The sequence below is a fragment of the Prosopis cineraria genome, unplaced genomic scaffold (genome assembly GCF_029017545.1).
Source record: "Prosopis cineraria cultivar Desert tree isolate PC_DT_omini unplaced genomic scaffold, ASM2901754v1 PC2226, whole genome shotgun sequence".
Lineage (NCBI taxonomy): Eukaryota > Viridiplantae > Streptophyta > Magnoliopsida > Fabales > Fabaceae > Prosopis > Prosopis cineraria.
The window spans coordinates 1-17978 of NW_026557551.1; the positions used below are offsets into that span (position 1 = coordinate 1).

General features: G+C 35.3%; 1 protein-coding gene across 1 annotated transcript; it reads right to left on the reverse strand.

Annotated features, from left to right (window-relative positions):
• Nucleotides 1-414: 414 nt before the first annotated feature.
• On the reverse strand, nucleotides 415-15445 carry LOC129301583 (probable serine/threonine protein kinase IRE; the record flags this gene model as incomplete). The annotated part of the gene is made up of 13 exons (XM_054940140.1): nucleotides 15041-15445; nucleotides 14840-14907; nucleotides 14539-14715; nucleotides 12994-14355; nucleotides 11898-12064; nucleotides 11275-11524; nucleotides 8012-8104; nucleotides 7777-7917; nucleotides 7557-7649; nucleotides 6460-6661; nucleotides 6242-6327; nucleotides 4681-4769; nucleotides 415-466 (listed from the first exon to the last, which is right to left on the reverse strand). Coding segments are annotated over exons 1-13 (3162 nt in total), but the record flags the coding sequence as incomplete, so codon positions are not given.
• Nucleotides 15446-17978: the final 2533 nt, after the last annotated feature.

Below are 17978 nucleotides of genomic sequence, written 5' to 3' on the forward strand. Positions count from 1 at the left end.
AAAAACCTCAGTAAGTTTTGAAAAATAAAGGAGAGATATATTATAAGAAAAATTCCCAAAATGTCTATGCATTTTTATTCTTTTAGATTAAGTATTTTAGTTTTAATTTTTTATTATAAAAATTACATATTTTTGTGGGTTATAAATATAAATTATAATATTATAGTTCATAGCCATAAAGATAGCGTGATTAAAGAATGAGGTAATGAGGAGTGGGTCACTGGTTAGCCAAGGGTTGACCCTCCAAAACCCTACTAGAAAATTTGTATAATTAATTAGCCACTCCATTTATCAGTTAATATAGACTGAATAAGATTGAGTCATAAAAATGTTGGGTTAGGCTGGTCCTATTGTCATGGATGATAATTGCCGCCACTAAACATAACTTATTATTCTAATCAGAAATGAACACACCTCACCAGCTCCTGTTGCTCCCAATCTTTGGACCGGATTTTCTGCGAGTAATCTGAAAAACACACTTGTGGTCATACTCAATATTACAAGACAAGTCATAGTGTTTAAGTCTTCACCAGCAGACACAATGACCCTTACTGTTGGCTGTCACAGTACAACAAATTTGAAAGCAACACATGGGGGAGAGGGGTAATCCACTATGAAGGTGAATGGCTTTACTACAAAGCAACTAGACACAGATTACAGTAAACATGAAGCAAGTTCAATGAGGATGCAACAAGAAGATGCCTTATCCAAATAAGTTGGGTTAGCTACATGGATCATACATCGTTGCTCTATCAACAATTAACTATTCAGAGATATTATTAACTAAAAGATCCTATTAGATAAATTTCTTATATATGCTTCTTGGTCTCCCTCTACCTATCTTCAAAGGGCTAAAAAAACCATCTGCCTCAACTTTCCTCACTAGTGCCTGCATTGGCCTTCTTTGTACATGCCCAAACCACCTCAAATGATTTTCTACTATTTTTTTCAATGGGGAGAATATGATCTGGTTTAGGCATTTAATGGCTTGCTACATCGAGAAGATTCATGATTGATTTGCATAAGGTAATGAGTTTTAAATTGAATGGAAGGCAATATGAGGTGCACGACTGGAGACACTACACAGATCAGGCAGTTGTACTCTACATACTGCAAGTCTTTGAATCACTGATCGTGTTGGATAAGAAGAAAGTAGAAACTTGGAGGTTTTGTGTAAATTACAGGAAGCTAATCATCAAATCATCAAGTATTAAGTTCCCATTTCCAGTCCTAGATTACTTGATAGATAAATTACATGGTACTTGCTTTTTCTCTAAACTAGACATCATAGGAAGGTATCATCAGGTCTCAAGGAAACCAAATGAGTCCATAAGATGGATTTTTACACACATGAAGGCCTGTACGGGTTTCTAGTGATGTGGTCTGGCCAAGATTAGATTTGGAGGGCTCAAATATCAACTTAAGGAAGAGCATGATGAGCACCAAATCCAAGTCCGTACCAAAATCCATTAAATCATCAAAAGGTTTTTTGGGTTTAAAAGGCTACTATAGAAGATTCCTAATACACTATAGAAGCTTGAGCAAACCACTTAAAAGTGTTATGAAGGAAATATTAGAAGATTGAATGGAGTAAGGAAGCTGTTGTTTCCTTCGAAAAGTTGAGACAAGGCATGGTTTCTACACCAGTTAGCTCTGCCCGATTTTTCTATTCCATTCACTATTGGGATAGATGCTTGTAATGAGGCAACAGGGGCTGTTCTTTCTTGAAGAGGACATCCTATTGCTTATGCAGGTAAACCTAGGAATGCTGCTACTCCAGGTCAATTACAGCCATCGTATACCAGAAAATACATGGACTGGTTTCAAAGGGGATTTTATCGGGATTTTCTTAGTCCATATGGTAAGTATTTTAGTGGTGATATATTTGTTGAGCAAGGCAATCCATTTTATGCCAATAAGAAATGAATTTTCAAGATGAAAAAGTGATTCGCACTTAGTGTTGGGAACAGAAACATAATCGAAGGAAATAGAGCAGCATAATAGGGTTATAACTTACAAGTTAAGCAAATACCTTGATAGATGGCAATGAGAGAACTATTAGGTAAAGGCAGGGGATGTTCTTGGAATAGGTGGTGAGTCAACATGTACATCAGCAGAGTTTGCAGGAGGATCAGAGCGTGTTCAATGGTGATAAGTCTGAAAGGAATGGAGACGAGTGACTTTAGGAGAGGCAATGTAGGGAATTGGGAGAACTTCGGACATATATATGATTAGCATTGCCAGAAGCAAAGCGAAAAGAAGTCTCAAAGAATGAAATATTCGCAGAGGTAAGGTAGAATAGTGTCTAAAGAGATGCAACGATAAATTTTTGAAGGTAAGAATACTCAAGGATGATACATTAGGTGGACTTGGCACCGAGTTTATTGTCACCAACGGTTAGATTATGAGGAAAACAGATCGAATCAAAAATACAAGGAAGAAGATGATGAAGAGGCTTATTTGGAAACAGAAGGGGACAAGAAATTTGATTATGCAGTACAGATGAGGCACATGATTAATTAAAACATATGTACAGCATCAGTTTAAAGAAATGGAGGGCTACGTTATGACAAAGTACTAGTAAAAATAAGAAGAAAACTCTTATGCTCAGCAACTTCATCTTGTTGTGATTACATGAAGAATCTTCAGTGAAAACGAATTTTTTCGAAAGGAGTAAAATTGTTCCTTAAAATTGTGAATACATAAGAAAGATATAAAGATGCAAAATTGTTTTTGGCTTTAAGCAGAAAAGGATTGAAATAAGATAAAACCCCAGAAGAGTTTTCATCAAATGGCCAAATGCAATGAGAATAGCCATCAATAGAAGTCATAGTGAAGGCCAGAAACCAGAAAACCAAATTTTGTCAACTTCCAATGTGATTCCAAATTCTAAAATATGATGAAACTATGCGTGTGTGTGTGTGTGTGTGTACGAGGACCCCAGAAGAACCAAAGTTAGTTGATCTGATGCATGTCCCTTTTATTCATGTAGTAGGAACTAAGGTTCTTCTCCTCTATTCATCGAGCATTTTCTTAGATCATAAGATCCCATTAAATAGCTTAGTTAGCCATGAAACTCTCCCTTCACCAAAACATTTCCACACTTCAATATGGATATTATTAGATCCAGTGGCTATACCATTATCCATGTTCTTAAGAGCTTCCTTAACCTTGTTATCGCAAATCCTTTGATAAAATGTCAAATTCCATTTTTCTTCTTGAGTTACTAAATCCTTCTAATCACTAGACGAGCCCCCTTCATTATTGAAAAGCTTGTTAAAGTAGACCTCCCATCCATTTTTAATATTACCATATGTAACTAAAACTTTTTCTCCTTCATCCTTTATGCACCTTACTTATTCCAAATCTCTTGATTTTCTTTCCTTACTTTTTGCACTCTTATAAATTTTTGTTTTCCATTTTTTGTTTCTAGACCTTCGTAAAACTCTTCAAATGCTTTAGAACATACTTCACTCACTGCTTTGCTAGGTCTTATTACAATAAGAACAAAAAATAATAAGGCATGATAAAAGAGATACTTAAGGTCTGATTACAATAACATAATAGGAAATAAACCATTGACTTAAAGGGATGAAATGACCAGGCAAAAGACACGGGATTTAGAAGGGACAGCATGTCAAATACAAGGGATCCCAACACTTGATTAACAAACAATAATAGTAATACAACAATCAAGGGCATAAGTTGTTGACAGAAATGGGGTGTGGAGCATTCACAATTCAGTTACATAAAGAACATATCAAAAGTTATACAGGGAAAAAGTTTGGATTGAGCAAATCCTCTACTAACAGTTTCAGAACCATCGACTAAAGTCCCACAAGGGGAGCATAGGTGAAATATGAGAGACAAAGTGATTGTTACCAAAAATGTGATCAAAGGAACTTGAATCAAGAACCCATGGCTCAAGGAAAGAATAGGTGAGGCAAGTAGTAGGTTTGCTGGTATGAGCAACAATGTAGCAACTAGTGTCTCCTTTGTTAGCTGGTACTGAATATACTCATTTAAGTCATCTCCAGTCAGTGCAATGGATGTAGAAAACCACTCCTCACGCAAAACCATTGCTTCAGAGCTTTCCATCACTGCATGGATGGAGGCAGCTCTAAATGACATATAGTAATGAAGAATAAAGGCGCATGAACTGCAAAAATAGGACATATGATTGCAAAGGATGACAATTCTAGAAGCTCTGAGAAACGGGCCATATAGAAATTTGCATGTGGAATGGCAGGAAGACTGTAGCAATGGCGTGGCAAAAAGCTTGCACTTCAGAGTTCTGCTGATCTGATCACTCTAATCTCGTTGATGTGGCCATCTCAAGATCTAGATGGAACTTAGGTAACCTAGTTTGAACAGCCATGAGATCCAGAGAAAAGGCACTACTAGAAGGAGATACAGTAAAACCAGCTATCTATAACTCAACATTTAGATAGTAGACTAATTTGTTCTCCCCATGCCCTCACCAAAGACCAGCTAGCTGATGTTCTTCCTAAAGGTTCAGCAATACAATATTTAAAGCAATTACTTCCAAACTGGGAATGGATAACATATTTTGTCCAGTTGCCATCACAATTACCATTAAATAGCATACCCTTTTTGGTAATATAGCATATGCATTTATCCAATAAAAAAAACGTGCCTCTCTAATTCTCAAATACTTACTTGTCAATCAAATCACATGCTTCATAGCTCATCTCCTCAGGTACATTTGGCCACTGTATGTCTCTGTTAATTATTTTGTCAAAAATTTGCTGCAGTACAGAATCCATGAGAATTAGTTTTAAGCTATCCATGTATTCAAATAATAGAACTAGAAAAATTTTAAAATCACTTTAAGATCCAACGATTTCAAACAGAAAAAATCATGAAAAAAAAAACATCAAAGGATAATCATCATTACTCTGATTAAACGGCAATAAAAAGACGAGTGACATTAGGTGGGGGGAAGAAGACCTTAGCACAACTACATGCAGAAGCCTATTAAATGGTTGAATTTATTTATTTTTTTTTTTTTTGGCAATCCAATCGTTGACATTATGACCTGGCTTTACTGTTCTCTTTAGTATATCTGACCAGAAAAATAAGCTGTCCCTATTTCTATATGGTTGTCATTTGAGTGATGCTTCAATGTTCGTTATCCACAAGAGTAACACACAAAATAAAATATTTACTTAAAAAAAAAAAGAGTAAATAAAACGTTTCACCTTTGAAAGATTACAATATTATCATCTTGGTTGTTCAAAGTGTTAAGTGTAAGCCTCTCAATTTCTTCCCCAATAAAATTTTCCACCAATCTAGTTCCTTTATGTCCTAAAATGAGATCAATTGAATTGAATTATATTGAATTTTGATCTTGCACAATAAAACGTTCATGTAATCATTATGGTGATGAAATGGCAATTCATGGTCCAGAAAAAGCTGCAGATAATTCATGAATTTGGCGATTTTGCTCCATTATAGCTTTCCTAGATGTTAAACACGGTTCCTTCACCAGTTTGATAGCCACATAAGCATTATACTAGACCAGGTTAGCTTAGGGATCTTAACCAGGTAAACCCATGTTCATGAATAGTCTTCAAGAATTTTCCCTTTCAGTTTTTAATTTTCCTTTATTAGAAAGTTTTCAACTGGTTGGTTGCCCAAGTTTTTTTTACTATTCCTTCAAAGTGGTGTATCTAGTTATCAAAGGGGAAATGATACTTAAGGATCCATAACTTATAATATTGACAGATACTAACCTAAAAAATTAAAATCCCTCCCAATGATTATAAAAGTAAGTTATCATCCGTGCTTCATAAAGTTATTATTCATGCCTGATAAAGTGACAACTCAATTTTCTCGATTTACAAGGATGTTTTTGGATTGGTTGATATTTTAAGATGAAAAGACTCTTTTGACATGGGGAAGATGAGACTGTAACTTTAGGAAGCAGGAGTTTCAACTATTAAAAGCACCAATAGTAACTTATTGTTTTGGTCCTTGGGAAAATCATAGGATAACAAATAAAAATAAACTTTTATTTTTATTAGGGCAAAATGGAAAATCGTAGGCAATTAACGATAAAAAGTTAAGGTTAGGCAAAGAAGTATTTAAATGCCATTGAATAAAAAATAAAATAAAAAGAAGACTGAATATAACATAAAATAAAAAGAATGCTATCATCTCCCATATTTTTCCTGAAACTTGTAATAATATGACAGGCTTTTATATCAGAAACACCTACGTGCGGATGTTCTGCATTAAATGGTGGAATACCCACAAGGAGCTCATAAAGGATGATACCCACAGACCACCAATCTGCAGTTGCACCTGCAAGAATACCATAAATAAGAATGTAAATCAAATAAAATTAAATTCAAAAGAAGCAAAAATTTGAAATGACTAATTTAAAACATGTTTATTTAAAATAGATGAACTACTTAATCAGAAGATAAAGCAAACCATGTCCCATGCCGAGAAGTATTTCAGGTGCCAAATAATCTGGGGTGCCAACAACTGACTGCTTTTGACGTTGTTCGACTTTTGAAGAACGATCTTTTTTTGGTTCATCATTTCCTACAAGATCATCAGTAGAAAATGATGAAGTTGATAAGTCATCCGTGCTGTGAATAAGACCAACCTTGGAGAGCCCAAAATCTGTCAACTGTCATGAAAGGGATTAGAATTTATAAGAAGCAGCAGCTTTTACTTACATTGGTGCGCTGAATTAAGATATATGATAATTAGTAGAAGTGAGAACAGATAATTTAAAAGAAACAATGGTAAAAGAAAGAGCAATTAAAAATTGGGTGGAAAATCTGTAATTTAATTCCGCACACTCAGCATATTATTCTTGAAGTTTCACACGTGAAACCAGCGCTCACAGTCAATAAGTTCAACCAAAATACAAAGCACCCTCATGATAGTAGGAAATGAACTATAAGATAGAATTTTAGAAGAGATCAAACCATAGAACATACAAGAGCCCTAAGAAGAGGATGCCAACTTCCAGAAGTGTGCCAGGGACGAGTATGTTATTGGAAATCAGATGGTTCCTGTTATGTTGTTTTATGCAAAATAACATGAGAGTAACTTTTCCTCGAAAGTTACAAAATCACTTCTTCAGTCAGTTAACAAACAACCGCTGAGGAAGCTTCACTAAACGCAATTATTTGGAAAGAAGGCTAATGAACAATGAAAGCGAAGGGTTCATTAAGAGACAGTCTGTGGGCTGTACTGTTACTTGATAGAGTCTAGGTGGCATACGAGATGGTAGCAAAATCCTAAATGACATTCAAGGTCGTCATCAAAGTGACAGCTAAGTCATCTAAAATTCCAAACATTCCTGGGATTATTTACAAGACATTGGAGGCCCAATGATCATAGTAATATCCAAAAGAATGAAATTTGCAAAAATTAATTTGGAAATCCAAGAAAACGAGGCTATCCAAGAAGCATCATCAAGGCCTCTTATTTTCAAACAGTTCTACAGAAACATAGCCGCAAAAAGAAAAAAAGATATGTTTCTTCCAAGTGCATTTAAATTGTATAATGCTGACCTTGATGTGACCATCTTGGCCAATCAACAAGTTATCAGGCTTCAAGTCTCTATGAATTACATGTAAGGAATGTAAATACTCCAATGCAAGCACCTGTTAGAAAATCAAAGAGAAACGGAAGAATGAAAGATAGAAAGAAAAATAAGTCATTGTGAGAACTGAACTGAAATACAGATAAATAAATGCAAGATTAACAAAATACAAAGATTAGGACGCTTACAACTTCGGCAATATATACACGTGCCATATCTTCATCTAAACAACCTAGATTTCTCAATAGAGAGTAAAGGTCTCCACCATTTAAAAATTCCATAACCAAATAAAGATTTTCCCTACAAGTGAAAGAGTAGAAAAATCGAACCTGTTCATCATTGAATTACATATATTAGATAAGTATATCCATATGTAAAACGTCATCATATGATAAGAAATTGTAGGACCTACTCATTGCTCACCACAAAGGGATTTCGAACTGATATAAGGATGTCTCGCTCAGCCAAAATACTTTCAACTGCATTTTTGCGGATCATATCAGCCTTTTTCAGAACCTACAAAATATTGAAAATATTAACTATTTTCTAATTACCTTGTTAATTACTTTGGAAACAAGACTTACAATAGGAAACAATAATCAACAAACAATTCTGGATGAAAAAGGGCTTCAATCGGACATCATTATCATATATATTTTAATCAAAATAAACAATGTTGTGTTCTCGAAGGATTAGATAGATAAGTACTCCAATAAGTGGAGTGTGATGACAAATACAATAACACATGCCTGTGTTTAATCAAAATCATAAGATGGTTCAGAAGGCAGAGTAATCAAGTCAAACCCTCAAACTTCTCTTTTTCCATCTCCACATACATATGTTACACGGTGAACATGTGGCCCTACTTATAAATGCAGGCGTGTTTATTGTCTTTCCTTCTTCAGATTTATTTAATTTATTGTATATTTCCTTTTTTTTATTCTCTTGCATTTCATGATATTTATCAATATTCAAATTGTTTTGATTTGTTGATTGAATGATATTTATGGCTGACTTGTTAAACTATGGTCCTATGTATGAATTTCAAAACTTACGGAACAATGCCATGAATGAGAAAGAAACCCCAATCTGATCTTTTCTACATGGTGTCAAAGCTGGAATATGCTTTTACCATCCCTCACTCAGATTTGGCCATCTCTCTACCACGAAAGTAGACAAACAGGGTATGCAAAACACGTCATTTGACATGGCTACTGCAATACCTCTTGTCCAAGGGACCCTCAAGGCTTCTCCTTCTCTCAATACTAGGCAAAGTGACCATCCAGTATTCTGATGTACATGAAGGGAAAAGGTAAGGGGGTACTCCTCATCATATTCTGTGTAGAAATACAAGGTTCGGGATGCTGAAAACAAGATATTCATATCTTGGTTGGTCAATTTAATGACAAACAATATTTGAGAAAATTTTCTTCTTTGTTTGACTGCCCAAGAATATTTGGGAGATAATATTGGGAGATCAAATTATACCTCAAGTGGAAAAGTTTAGATATTTGGGAGCCATTATCCAAAATGATGGCGAAATCAGTGGAGATATTTCACATAGAATTCAAGCTGGGTGGTTTAATTGGAGAAAAGCTAAAGGAGTTATTTGTGACCGTAAGGTGCCTAATAAACTTAAAGGAAAGTTTTATCGTACTGCTATCAGACCGGCAATGTTATATAGTAGTGAATGCTGGGCTCTAACGGGACAGCAAGAGCATAAAGTTGGAGTAGCAGAGATGAGAATGTTACGATGGATGTGCGGACATACACGTAAAGATAAAATTCGAAATGAGCACATACGTGAAAAAGTGAGGGTGGCAGCTATTGAGGAAAAAATGGTAGAAAATCGGTTGAGATGGTTTGGGCATGTACAAAGAAGACCAAGGGAGGCACCAGTGAGAAGAGTGGAACATATAACTTTGAGTCCGATTAAGAGAGGTAGAGGAAGGCCTAAGAGAACACTCTTGGAAGTTGTTGAACGTGATCTCTTAATTAATAATATTTCTAAAAGCTTAATAAATGATAGAGCACAATGGCGTCTTGCAATCCATGTAGCCGACCCCACCTAGTGGGATAAAGGCTTGTTGTTGTTGTTGTTGTTGTTGTTTGACTGCCCAAGAAATATGGAAGGTAGCTAGAGAAACATATTCTTAAATAGAGAATTCAGCCTTCTTGTTTGAAGTGAAGGACTTGTGCATGATTTGAGACAATGAGAGATGGACGTCATTCAGTGCTATAACATGCTCACACAAAACATTGGCCACAAGTTGATCTTTATAAGTGGTCATGTATGTCAGAGGCTGCCTACTACAAGCAAAACACGAACAGAAGAGAATATATAAATTCTCCTTGAACTCAACTTGACTGTGAGGAGATTAGGGGGAGGAATGCAGGATAACACCCACTTCCAACAATTTGAGAAGTGTTTCCAGCAATTATGAGGGAGTAGTGCAAGAAAAAATTGATTTTAGAACCTCAACTGTTCTTAATGACTGTCTTGAGGGCAAAAGGACACAGACCACTGATCACAAACTGAAGAAGGGAGGAAATCTCTGGTTGTGACCATTGTCACAGGACTAGTTACGCTAGTTAGCTAGAAGTTGTATAGAAGACCATCCAATTTTCAAGGTGAAAGAAAGTAATATACACATGGATATATGTTCAGTAAGGAGCAGTTGGCACTTCTACAGAAGTTATTTGTAAACCAGAATCAGCCTGAAAATGTTGAAGTTGATACCACAGTTCAGTCAGATAATACTCCATTACATTAAGTTCTCAGGCTCCAGGGAGTGAAACTTGAGCAGTTGACTCTATCTAGAGTTAATGACCATATGACAAGTTCGTCTCTACCCTTGATCACTTTATTCCGTATTATAAAGGTTTAGAATTGACAAGTCCTTAGAACTCAACTCACCTTACCTTCTTTTTTAATTACAAATAAAATAGCAGTAAAACTTGCTAATGGTTCCAATTAACCGCTTCTGGGTTTGGGACAGTAAAGTTGTAAGATACTTTAATCCTTAAAATGTCCAATTGGTTCCTAATTGGCTTGTAATTTACAGTCAAGAAGACTGCCAAGTATCTTGATTGTATCACTGACTTCTTCGTTGGCTGTCAATTTTAGGTGTTTGAACCAACGCAGACAATTGGCAGCTGTATAGAATGGAATGTGCGGGACCTCATAGATGGAGTTATATGCAAGAAAAAGACCAGTTCAAATCAACATCTCAAACAATTAAATGAAAGAAGACGAATAGTTTTAGTATAATACCTAACATGCCCCTCCCATAAAAGAAGAAATTAATCTTATATAAAAAAAATATGAAAGCACTTTTCCAACATCAACGGCATTTTACAAAGAACAAACAAACAAATAAAAACTAAATATTTCAAGATTTAAAATTTATAGTGTTTCAAAAGAACCCCCTTTCTAGTCCGCCCGCCCCCCCCCCGGGGGGGGGGGGGGGAAACCCTTTTGGACAATCAAACAAAATATTCAATTTCACAGAAAGCAAATGACACTTGCTGCAGTGCTCTATACGAAAACGGACGTGACATATCTACCCACCGAATGAAGAAATACACATACGGACAAAGAAATAAACCTTCAGAGCAATTTTTGTTTAGTAAGAAACCATTTCCATTTGATCGAAAAAAAAAAAAAGAAAGAAACCATTTCCAACCTTTATGGCAAACAAATCTCCGGTTGCTCTTTTCCTGGCTAGGAAAACTCGTCCGAATGCACCTCGGCTTATTGGTTTTATTATTTCGAAGTCTTCGATGGAGGTTCGATCCCTAGAACAATGGTGAATTGGGCTAGCACGAAGGCTTCGAATAGTATCATCTTCCACTGAACTCTCTTCTTCAACCAAGCCATTCGATGAGTCTACCTTTTCGTTGTCTAGTTGATCGCAAAGAGATAAATATTTTTCCCTGTAAAGGGAGTTGCATATTAACAGATTATAGATAGCATATGTACAAGGTTTTTCCCCTTTGATAACCACAAATGTAAGTTTTCTTGCAGTAATTTTTTTTTACTTTTTGGCCAACTACTTCTAGGTATTTTGGAAGCCACATTCACACTCTCCCATCTTGTCATAAGGTGGTAGAGATGATGATACGATGGGCGTTGGCATGCCCGGGTTGAAGCAAATATTGACCACCACCACCAACAACAGGAAGTTTGAAGACTTGATCATCGGATACCCAAAAAATTGGTGTGGAAAGACACTTGTTCGAAATTAAAAATGAGCATGTGACAGAGAAAAAGATACGAACAGAGAAGAGCACACTAAAATATACTCACGACAAGAGAGTCTCTATGCGTCGCCCAAAAGTTTCAACAATGAGAGCATCGACCTTTCTGTCCTGAATGGTGAGATTAAGTTCTTCTACGCGACGACTTACATAGTTCAAAGATCTGTAGTCATTCACATTTGCAACAGAACGAGCAATTTCCACTAGTTTGTTAATCTGTCATGACAGTATATTTATCAATGTGATAGTAATAACTAAGAAAAATTACAAAAAATAAAAATAATAAGACATTATAAAGGAAATTATTAACCAAATGTTTGAGATGTTGGGAGAATTACACGAAATCTCATGTAAAAAAATTAATTACTATAAAATTTATTGATAAATTAAATTAAATTGTATTAACAATATAATTAATTGTTAATATAGTTTAATTTAATTATTAATAAATATTATTGTTATTAATTTTATTATATGGGATGTGATTGTAATTCTCTCAATCTTTTATTCTCCTGAGAAAGGAAGACCTATCCTCCCTTATTTACCAATTCTATACAGGTCTTTCTTCTATTTTAATCGAGGAGAGGGGGAAAAGAAATATATTCTCCTGTCCTTTAGATTTGAAATAACTATACATACGCTATTAAAAAAAATGAAATGTACAAAAGAAATATATTCTCCTGTTCTTTAGATTTGGATCATTTTTTATTTTTATTTTATTTTGTTGAAGTGTTTTAATGTAAAATAAAACCTATTTTTACTTGCATCATTCATCATTTTTCTTTTAAAATAAAATATATTAATATTTAAAAAAAATGAACAATGTTATTTAGAACTAATAATTGCAGTTCCAGCTTTACTTTAATTATATATATATATATATATATTAATCTTATAAATAACAATCACTCTCAGTGTCATCTTTGTGTAACTCTTAATTTATTATATATAAAAGCCAGCATTAACATTAAGAAATGCGATAAAGATCACAAACAAAGACATGAGTGATTGTTGATCCAAGTACATTTTTTGACGCAGAATATTTGATTTTATGTCATCTAATTTTTTGGGTATATTCTGTTTCCATTTTCCGAAGGCTGACAAGCACGCAATCAAGGAATCCAAGCATTAAACTTAGTGCTTACCTGGAAATAACTCTCTAGTTCCAATATTGTTCTTCGCCCACTTAATAACATTTCTATCTGACTTGTTCGTGGGGTTAATAATGGTGATCTGGGTGTCAAGCTTCCGACTGAAGACATCTTTGAGCATTGATCGTGTTTGAAATATTTTTCACATGACACTTTTGGCAAAAGGTTCAGATCATCCTTAATAAAAGTATTGTCAGCTTCGGGAACAGAATCAAGCATGTCTTCTGAGCCTCGACGAGATAAGCTGTTTCTCACGAGAGATAAATCATTGAACTCATCATGCAAACTTGAAGTAGATACTCTCGCATTCTCAAAGCTTTCTCCAGGACCGTCGGTACTTTTTGGGGTACTTTTTGGGGTGCTTTTAGGTGTGCTTCTTGGTGTCCATGATTCGATTATCTTTTCAATAGTTTCGGCAAATCTTTCAAGCCGTTCATTCACGTTAAGACCTTTTAAATCACATCTATCGGCAATAGTGCATATTTGAGAGTGCTCCTCCACATACACAATTGGTATTTCAACCTCACATATTCTGCAGATCATTGAGTTCTCATATGTTAGATTGTGGGGATCTCCCCAGAATCCCCAGTGTACCTTTTGAGCTCTGGAGGATAGTTCTGACTGTTCAGGATTGGATGAATCAGTATCCACGTTTTCGACATTTTCTTCTTTGACATGAACCTGATCCTGTTCTTCCTTCGACGGCAAATCTTCGGCATCCTGACCTTTATATTCACTCTTTTTCTCAATATGACTAGGAAACTTTTTCCAGGATGAAATCTTATAGCCGCTTCCAGTTGAATCACCACTTCTGGAAGTGTCAGTTGCAGTATTCACATTCCGATCAGTTTGAATTTGAGTTATCTGACTGTCTGGTTCTTTAACTGCAGACTTGGTTCGCTGTTCCTCAGCCATCTCGTTTCCACCAATGGATTTATGTTCTACAGCATGCAAAATTTGCTCTCTATAAATGCCAAGATCACTGAGTTGGTGAAGACCCAGAATGTGATCTTGTTCATAGCCATTCTCTTTGTTGAACTGCACGAGACGTGTGCATCGAGTGAGGATAAACAGTAGGCGTGTATGAGCTTGCTTGAGAATCCCCATCGGTAACTCTTGACGCCTGTCATCTAAATTCTGAACAATGGCTTCGCAGTTCATCCAAAACTCGCTGGGCGACATCATTGCACATTGTTGGGCAACAATTAACAGATCCTCCAAGCTCTCTCTACATTCAGGATGAGACCCCAAAGTTTTTTCCAGTAGTCCCACCAAATCTCCGGCAAAAGCACTTAGGTCAGAATCTACTTCTTCCTTCAGCTTTCCAAACTTAGTTCTGATTGCAACCTCAACCTCCTGAAATGTTCATGTTAAACAAAGTGATTATGTATAGTATATGCGAAAAATAGAAATAAAAAAAAATATAAGTCTTGTACAAATTCATGCAATAACACTCTCAATATATCATTTTACCAGAGTAGAACATGTCAATGAATAAATAACTGAAACAAAAACTCCTCATACAGGAATCAAAAGTACCTCGATATGCCCGAATACACGATGTTTCCAAACTGGGAAAGCTTTGACTCCTCTTGAGTTGAGCTCATGAGAGTAGCTTTTGAAATCGATAGGTTTCTTCTTGCGTCCACTTGTGACGCGCAGTATTGCTTGAACGCGCGGGGACTGCAATTCTTTGGCAAATATGTCATCGTTACCCTATTTGAAATGCAACGTGAGAAACCTGATAGCTACCTACACATCTCTAACTCGCTAGAAAATAATTGAGTTGAAACAACTTTGTTGAATAATAATTCCGAATTGATAAAGACAGTATTATCACCTGCGTGAGAGGAACAGCATGGGAAGGAGCTCTCGATAATTTACTTTGAGTTCCATATATTCTCTTTCCTAAGAGGAGAAAAATCACCACACAAGTAGTAATATGCAGTTATCAGTAATCGTTTCATCGGTGAGGTTGAAAAGCAAAGATATGCCAAATATATAACGACTAATACTATTTTTGTTTATAATAATCTTGTACCCAAATCCGTTGAAACTACAATTCGATCCTCAGTTCCGATGCAATCCTTGCTCGAACTGGGAGACGCGCCAGCCAAGGACGGAAACCGAAGAGGCGAAGAAGCCGAGCGAGTCCGAATGTGATTGAGCCCTAAAGAGGATGCAAGCAAAATCGTAGGATTAGCTTCTTCGGTTCGCTCCTGTTCTAGTTTACGTACCGCCTCCTCGTTCCTTTGCTCGCCTTCATCCTCTATCGCAGTCCACCGATTCGGAATCGGAGGACTTTTCTGGAGCTTGGCTCTGGAGGATGCCGGCGATGATATCTTCGAAGTGGAATCATAGCCGGTAGGGTTCGTCGGCGATGTATTAGAGAGATGCGATGGCGGCAGCGAATTGCTCGACATCGATCATCAGTTTGGAGGTTCTTCATGGCATTGTGATCACTATGAGAGAGGGGGGGGGGAGGGGGAGAGAAGAGAGAGAAAGAGATGAGGCTTTCGCGGGAAGGAGAGCGAGTCTAGATCTTAATGGTGGAAGGGTTCGTTTTTAAAATCAAACAAAATAAATAAATAAATTTTGATAGACTTGATTCGAAGGAGAAATCTTCATGTTATTAGTTGCATGAAGGGGGAAAAAGAGGGTTAGTTATATTGCAAGATTTTGAGCGATCACGGCAAACACGTTTTCGTTCTTTTTGTTCTTTTTGTTTTTGTTTTTCTTTGGTACTTTTTTGCTCCTTAATTATTCTTCAAAGGGTATACAGTGTCTTAAAATATTTATTGTAACAATTTCACTCTTAAATAATTAAAATGTAACATATTTGCTTCTAACATTAAATATCCCAATATTAATCATTAAAAATACTAAGTGTGACTTAAATTTGAATGAAAATGGCACCTATCATGTGAAATGGATTTAAATTAAGGTGCATTTTTGCTTCTGAGTTATTTTTTGAAGAGCACATGATGTCCTAAACTATTTGTATCATAGCAATTTCATCCTCAAAGTAATTAAAATGTAGTAAAAATGCAACTTAACTTGTATCAACTTGGCATGATAAGTGGCATTTTCAATTAAATTTAAATTTCAGTCAACATTTTTAAGAATCAACATTAATGTATTTAACGTCAAGGACAAATTAAATATACTGCAGTTTATTTACTTTAGTAGCAAAATTGCTACAACAAATAGTTTAAACTATTGAGTATTATTCAAAAAATAATTCAGCAATAAAAATGCACATTAACCTCTTATTTTCAAGCAAACCAACCACATTGAACTCGTAAGAAAATGAGAATAAATTAACCCCAAAAAAATAAAATAATTAATTAAATAAATCACAAAATAAAAGCAAAAAACTACAATTTATTATTAAAAAATAAAAGATGGCAATGAATACATTGAGAAATCAATATTTTACAGGGTATTATACATAAAGTATAGCATTATATATATAAGGGTCATGGCTCCACTTTCCTGTTAAATACATTTCAATAAGTAGAAAAGTAGCAGTGAGAAGAAATGGGATCTGTGACAGAACAAAGAGGAGAATGGGAACCCATGCAAGCATAATAATGGGAGGGAGAGCCAACGAGTCATTTGTATGCGCTTATCATGGCTACAATAGAGATATGAAGCGAAGAAAGATATAAAGTCAACTTCGTGAACATGGATTTGAGTAATTCTTCTTTGAAGAAGCAAGTGGCAAAGATTGCTATACGAACATTAGAATAGAAAGGGAAGAACTACTTATGAATATGATAATACAATTGTGGACCAGACTAGATCAAATTGTCTAATAACTCAATCTCTAATAACTCAGTCTCTCTTATTCAATCCAACTCAAATAAAAAGTATGGGTTAATTGGTTTTGTTTGAATTGGACCAATTTGGTTTAGGACTGAATTGGACTGTGTTCCACTAGGTTGGATTGAGCTATTGGGTTTTTGAACAATCTTAATCTGATGGAAGGAGCTCGTCCTGTACAATGTAGAGAGCCAAAATTCGAAATCCAACTAGAAAGGGTGCTCATATTTAACAGCTGAGTTGTATATTGAACATGATTATTTTTAATAAGATGTCACTTGTGAGCAATAAAAATGTAGATGGAGAGAAAATTCTCTATTTTACATTTTGACAGCAATAATAGTTAATAAGGGTTAACTATCTCTGTCAACAAATCCAGGAACAAAAAAAAACTACAAATTACTCCCTCTATTTTTAAATATTAAAGAAAATAATTAACTCACACAGTTTAATTAAGAAAATTAGTTAAGTATAATAATGTCTAAAAATTTAAAAATTAATTAAATTATCCCTATAATTAATAAAACAAATATATCCAATGAAAATAAACATTGACTTTATGAGGGATAATTTAAAAAAATGTAATAAATTCTTTTTGAAATTTATAATTTGTTTATAAATAAAAACATAGAGAAATATGGTAGTTTCTCTTATAATTTGAAAATAAGTATAGTACTAGATATGAAACAGAACAATATAACTTAAATTGAGAAGAGAGAGACAGAAAGATACTGAGACAGACATAGAGAGAGAGAGAGAGAGAGAGAGGAGAGAGAGAGAGAGAGAGGGAGAGGGAACTTGAAATCTGATTGATCAGTCATACAGAATCTTCGTTTCACCAAGAAAATATGCTTACAGTTGGCCAAAAAGGGGAGAAAAAAAAGAAGAAGGAAAAGATTGCTCACAACGTTACAACCCAGCCAAGAACTTACAAGAGAAATATCAAATATGACATTTGTAGGATATGTGTGGCGCGCGGATATATGTTCTAAGTGCTGTAAGTGTAATGGTTCAGCGCGATAAGAGAAAATCCAAAGGAGGAAAATACAAAGAATTAGGATGAGAGGAATGAGATGAATGGCATGTTCTGCAGAAGGCTTATGATGCTGAGCGAAGAGGAATGTTGTTCTTCTTGGCAAGATCTTCATCATCAG